The sequence below is a fragment of the Ammospiza nelsoni genome, chromosome 3, assembly GCF_027579445.1.
Source record: "Ammospiza nelsoni isolate bAmmNel1 chromosome 3, bAmmNel1.pri, whole genome shotgun sequence".
In the NCBI taxonomy this organism is placed as follows: domain Eukaryota; kingdom Metazoa; phylum Chordata; class Aves; order Passeriformes; family Passerellidae; genus Ammospiza; species Ammospiza nelsoni.
This window is the reverse complement of record NC_080635.1, coordinates 27,882,500-27,889,316: the sequence shown is the minus strand read 5'-3', so window position 1 is coordinate 27,889,316 and position 6,817 is coordinate 27,882,500. Positions and strand designations below refer to the sequence as shown.

The following is a 6,817-nucleotide window of genomic DNA, read 5'->3' as shown; positions in this document are numbered from 1 at the left end:
CGAAAAAGAATGGAGGTTTATGCAAAGGCTGCAATTTGAACAGAAAACACAACTAAAATATAATTTTTTTTTAAAGCTAGTTAGTATACCTACTACTTAGGTATACTAACTGGGGACTGTCAACTGGATTTACTGCCAGAGTATGCTGATAGCTGATCTACTGAAGTTAAGAATTTCAGACCATGGAACTGGAAAATATCTAAGGTGCAAACTGAAATATGATGAAATAATAAAATATTTCAGTCAATGTCATACTGACATATTAAGTTAATTAAATAATTTAATAAGCTCTATCACCCTTAACTAAATTTTTGCATACTATTACTCCCTCTATTCAATCCAATGCAGACTAAAGCAGTGCAATATGTTTGTACTGCAGGTGCCCTACTGAAATGAGTTTTAACAACACAGCTAAGGAGAATGCTGGGGTCAGTCAGAACTCACTGAACATGATGTAGCCAGTAAGCAGAAAAAGAAAACCATATCAACTCACCTGCATGCTGTTTTTGAGGTGTGTATTACCCAAGAAAAATAGTGATCACACACTGTTACCTGTGTTTGTCTTGGAGTGTTTAGTGCTTCACAGGTGAGGCTCTTGTTAGCAAATCCTTCCTTTGCAAATTGTTCACTCCTAAAAGACAAGCTCACAAAATTTTGTACAACACATAGCAGGGAAAATACTCATCCTTCATCTTTCTTTCTTCCTCATTAGGAAATACTCAGGAAAACTTTGGGGAAAAAATAAGATTTAACATCATTGTATTTATTAGGTTCCAAAACAATACACATTCACATCCTTTTGAATACAGTACATTTGGCACAGTAATAATGTTTACGATGAAATAACACTAATGAGTGGCAAGAGATTCAAATTACATCCATAAGAAAAAAATTCTGTACAAATAAATCCTCACAATAAAAAAAAAAAAACCTACCCCCCAACTGAATACATTTTATATTTAGCCAGAACTATTCTGCACATAATTTAAAAAGAGGTAATTTTTAGGCCTATTTGGAGAGAATTATTTTTCATCCTATGGAGAGAAAAAATTTATTTCCATTTTAAAAGTCTGTTTGGGAGAAAAACCAAGAAACAATGTATTCTTTATAATTATTATTATGAATAATAATTTTGGCATTTTGCACTCATTTTACAAAGAAGGAACAGAAAAGATTCTACAGAACAGGCAGAAATGTAACAGAATGTCCTTTTTTTTAAGAGTTATCTTTAAAAAATGTTCAAGGTAACAGACAGACCTTCTGATGTAAACCCAAGGCAGAGAATCTAACTATTTATATGGAAGAAATATCTGCCCATGCAATAGTTTCTATCTCCTTCATTTTTCTCTTAGCATCCTTCCCAACTCTGCAGGCGCTGAGGCCTCTCGACGTACGGACGTGTGCTAATTATCTTCACGTTAGAGAGGGGAATACAGACTACTTAGCTTGTGCACAACAGCTGAATGGGATGCTTTTATTCCTTCAAGAGAAATGCTCAGAGCTCTGTGTAAAGGCCCCTGGTTGGACAAACAGTAGTGCACGATCCCATAACTTGCCTTCCTAGCAGTCTGCTCACCCATGGAAAAGAACGCCTTAGCATTGTGATCAGTTCTTGCCTGGATGTCAAAAGCTAACTGTGATGAGAAATAAACAGAGCCAGTGGCGAGACACAAATTGATGGGCAGCTCTACAATATATTTCTAAGAGAGAAAGAGATTTAAACATTGAGATGATGCAATCATTAAGATGTTTCTGTGCTGGTACTCAGCTCCAGAAGCTAGTCTTTTCCCAGTACAAAAGATTACTGAAGATAAATTAAATTAAACTAAAGGCTTGATCCTTATTACACTTGTAGGCCAGACAACACATTAATTGATATATCATAATATTTAATATTTTGAAATAATCATAAGAATATATATAATAATTACACCTGAGTTTTAAAAACAAAACAAAATGGAACTGAATGGTGTCATCAGTAACAGGCCATGAGCAGCCAGACGCAAAACTGACACAAACTAACTCATCTGCTTGAGACCGAGATTATCTCTTAAAGCCAATGATTCACACTTTGTCCACCACGATTTGTAACATTCCTTTCTCTTTCCGAGCTCTATCATGTCATAATAGAGTTGAAGAGAACTATAGAAGAGATTTAGTATAGCTTAATATATGTCTACGTCTTTTATAACAAAAACCTCATCTTTCTGACAGTAACTTGAACCAATACACATACAAGAGTATTGCACATGGACATTATTATAATTATTCTTTCATAGACTAACATTTTAATAGTATGCCTGAACATGCAGCAGTTGATACCTCTATATTCAATGAATTCCACAGGCCTTGCAGCAAACACTATATACAAAATCTCACCTGTACAAAAGGCAAAAAAGCTTCTTTAGTGCCACTTTGCCAATCACAAGTATATATATTTTTGTGCAGCTGGAAATCCATGTGCAACAATTAAAATGGATTCCAATGACCGCTCACTCAGTCCAGTAAAATATATAATAAAATTACCTCAGCGATACATGTACACAAAAAAAAAAAGAAAACAAAAAAAAAAAGATTAAAACCAAAACCAAATCACAGGGTACTCCTGGAAATATAAGTACATAACACTGTTTGCATATTTACAGGAGGTAACTTCACATTAGCAATATTGTCCACATGAGTTACCATTTCAATTCATTCACACAAAAAAAAAATCAATTTACAGCTTTCAATAATGTCAGTTTGTGAATGTTTGATCTTCAGTTTTTAAACACATCTCCACATAATGCACGTGTAGCCTTATTTTGTGTCTTCTAAAAGCAGATTTCTCTTTAGATTTTAAAAATAAAACCCAACAAACACAGTAGTACTATGGTTTTGTAAAAGTGTGCAAAAGTAACACACTGCTGAGAAAATAAATATAAATAAGAAATTAGCTACTATGGAAAAGGCAAATTTATAATGTTTATAATTAATTTTTTATGTAAAATTAACTGTAAACATTTGCAAGATTGCCGTCACATTAATGGTTCATTTAAAAGGATATTAAATTTGGTAACATGGATAGTACATCAAATTGTCTGAAAACCAGAAAAATGGCTATATATAGCTGAGTTAAAGTACTGTAGGCTTTTTATTCTTTAGCCCTTTAATATCTATCCATGTAGGATCTGTTTCTTGCTTTTAATATCACTTATCTTTTTGTCTCTTATTCCTAAGAGCTTCCTATATATTGTGTGAGGAAGTTCACTGAAAGCCTTAAGTGATGAGCTTCTTTTTCTGGACAACTTCATCATTTGTACCTCTCCACAAAAAATTAGTAAATGAGGATTACACCTCCATGGAGGCAGACTTTGCCTTCCAAAGGGCATCTGAGTACAAATCTCACCATAACCACGACTGCAGAAGAAGCAATTCTCACCTTCTTAGCTTAATTATATATGACGATTACAGAACGTGGTCTGCTAAATTGCTTTTAATAGTATAGCTTCATTTCCTATGGAAAAGATACAATTTTTTCCTCTGGGAATTCCTATTCTTAGGAATAAAAGAAAAGTTGCAAATATATGGCAGTGTGTTACATCCACAATTTCTGATACAAAATTATTTTGCATTGCTTTGTGAGACAGAAATTAAGAGTGCTTTCAGGTCAGAAGATTAAAGGAAAAAAACCAATAAATATATATTTTAACTTGGGATATGGGCTCAGGGTAAAAGAAGTAGTTCTTGATCTACTGAGTCTCAGTAAATTGATGATGTCTTCAGAATCACTTCTTGTAGCATCTGTCAGCCTAACGTTGTCTATGGCAGTAGCTCTTCTCCAAAATAAGAGAACCCTTTAAATTCTTCTTGATTGATTTGTTTTATAATTGTCTCATCCACTAGTGTTAATACTGGTTCTTCTCGTGTAAAGTCTTGATCAAAGTTATTTACATCCCTTTTGGTTTTCTGAGAAGAAAAATATAAATAAGGTGAATGGTAAAACAGCACAATAAAATAACACGTGCTCTCCCTCCTCTCCAACCCCCCTGAAAGGCTGAAATTTCTGGAATGATTGAAATAAAAGAGGAGCTACTTCACACAAATAACAACAGACATATGAAAGAAGCTACAGGAGCAAGAAGTATAAATGAGTTTAGGAGAGGCCACAGAAGCAGAACTGTAAATGAGGTCCCAGAGACTCGTGGTCTCTGCCAGGCGAAGGAATAGCAGTATGATGGTAAAGCAGGAAGCTGAAATTAGGACTGGTTTTAAAAAGGCTTTGGCATAGTAGGTGGTATGGCTGTTTCCTCTTGGATTTGAACATAATCATATCTCATTTCAGAGTCACAGAGTGAACTGATTTGATTTCCCCCAAACACAGCTCAGTGTTTCAAGTCTAAGTTAACCATTCCTTTATATTACTACAAGTGATATAGGCTACACCCATGTTTAAAAATCTGAGGTAAAGCTTCCAACAGCTCTCAATCCAAAACCCTTGAGCTCAACATTGGCAACTCAGATTTCGTAATACAGCCATATGTGATTGAGAGCACCATGCAAAATGTGAAATCCAGAGAAATCCACCTGAGAACTCTTCTTTATTTCAGTGGCATCAGGATTTTTCCCACACAAGTCTAAAGCACCTCACTCCTTCAGCAAAGTTGGGCCAACAAAGTGCAGCTGTGCATGTTCTGGGACAAGAGGTATTAAGAGAGACAGAGTTGGGGAGGCTGATTTGCTGTCCTCATGACACTCACAACAGTGACTATCTGTGACCACTTACTTGAAAAAACCACCCTAGGCTACAGCAGAAAATGTTCTTCATGGTCATTCCTTCGAACCTGCAGTGTTCACATTTTCCATGGTGGCAACACATTTCAGGCATGTACAGGTTCAGGGAATTGGAACAAACATTTTTCTTTAGGCTGTCTCTTTTCTCTTTGTGTCATGGAAACTAGTGATTACCTGGGTGATCCTTAATGGAGGCACACTGACACATGGAAAATGAGCTTTGTGCTCCTCCTGCCCATGTCTGAGAGTAAATGATACTGGAAATAGAATAGCTAGTTGACTTGCAAAGTAAAATGATAAATGACAAAGTCATACGTCATAAATATGTTAATATATTCAAAATGGGATATTTTAGATTACCACCTTTCAATGGAGGTAAACTTTTCTATAACATATATATATGTATATGTATATATAAATATGTGTTATTCATCAGCTCTACTGAGACATTAAACAGTTTTCTTTCTCCCAGTTGTAAAATAGTCACATCAACCTTTACCTACACTGTTTATAAGAACTTTATAGATATAGGGAAATAAAGATCTGTGTAAATGCAAGAGACTGTCACTTGTAAACCAAGTATTTTCTAAGTGCAGACAAACAAAAATCCACAACCTCTATCTACAGAATTCCATTAAAAAGAAAGGGATATAGACTTAACAAACACACACATATATATATTGTTTACATTTGAAATATTTACTTGGTACATAAAGACCTGACATGAAATGTAACTCTGAATTGCTTAAGAGGCATGAGGGACATGGCTTTGGACTTTATGAGGTATTTTCCGAAGTAATTTGGGCAAAACCTGCAAAATAAGGATGAAATTCCACCTTAACTTTTAAAAGCAGTACATTGCAACTGCGTCTACATTTTTCTTGTTCTCCATGTCCTAGCATGGTATTTTCACACACTCACACAATTAATTTGCCACGGGAATACTCATTAAAGCAGAAGAAGGTGATTATTTGCAAAAAGTAGAATTCAAATTCAGAATTGTAGTTATATATAAAAGAAATGTGACTACCCTCACACTTTTATTATCTATCAAGGGCAAATAAACTCTCAAGTAGCTGAAAACAAATAGAATATATATTATTTTCAGGTTTTCATATTGAACATATTTGTGAAAAGTATTATTTCCTTGCTTAAGTTAAAAGGGTAAAATGACAAATTCCTCAAAGCCTATCAGGGGCAATTAATTCCCCATAGATACTTATTCCAGAAATCAGTAAGAGTTGTGAAGGTGCTGGATGAAACAGAGCACAGAAGAGTACATCTAAAAAAGGGTCCAACATTGGTCATTGGTGTATGTAAATTCTATTGATTAAAATGATTAATTCTATTGATTGTGCTGCCAGTAGGGAATCCCAAACACTTCTGAAAAAACAACTAAAGGTATTTGCTTAGATTTAAAAGCCTACTGTGTCTTAAAATATGACTTCAAGACCAAAGGAGGAAAGAGAAGTTTTTACTTTCTCTGATTTATAAACAATTCCATGTAGTTTTGGCAGCATAGATGTAAATCACCCAATTTATTAACAGGCAAGCAAGGAGCCACCTATGGATATGCTAACAGGTCTCTAACCAACTGATGAAATGGGATTAAACAAATCACAGGGAACAAAAGTGAGTGGATTAGCCAAGGTGGCACTCATAACTAGTGCTTCTTTTCAACAGAAAGATTTATTTGAGAAGCCCTCCTTAGCAACTTAGGCACTTTCTTCCTGAAGCTATGACTATTTTGCAAGACTCCATTTGCTAAAACAAAACAGGTCTGGCCACATTTCTGCTGCTATTGCTATTTTAATGGACTTGCACTGTGAATGCTCTGTAGGCCAAGAGCATGAACCATGCCACAGTTGCATCACGAGGGCTCAGGATGAAGGTTTGGAGGGCTGTGCCTGTCTCCTAGCAGGGAAGCTGAGAAAAGAAGGAAGATCTGCAAGGTAAGGAGAATATATGAAAGAAACAGAGTGCAGCTATTATCTGACTTTAAACATTAAAAAATCATGAAGATAAAAGGCAAAATGTTTAGATT

At 35.1% G+C, this 6,817-nt stretch overlaps 1 protein-coding gene across 1 annotated transcript in view; it reads right to left on the bottom strand.

Annotated features, from left to right (window-relative positions):
- Positions 1 to 742: 742 nt before the first annotated feature.
- PRKCE (protein kinase C epsilon) overlaps positions 743 to 6,817 on the bottom strand; it is a 287,171-nt gene continuing 281,096 nt past the window's right edge. The window contains exon 15 of the mRNA XM_059467747.1: positions 743 to 3,948. Within this exon, the coding sequence (XP_059323730.1) occupies positions 3,802 to 3,948 (147 nt within the window). The 3' untranslated portion in view covers positions 743 to 3,801. The remainder of the gene's footprint in view (positions 3,949 to 6,817) is intronic.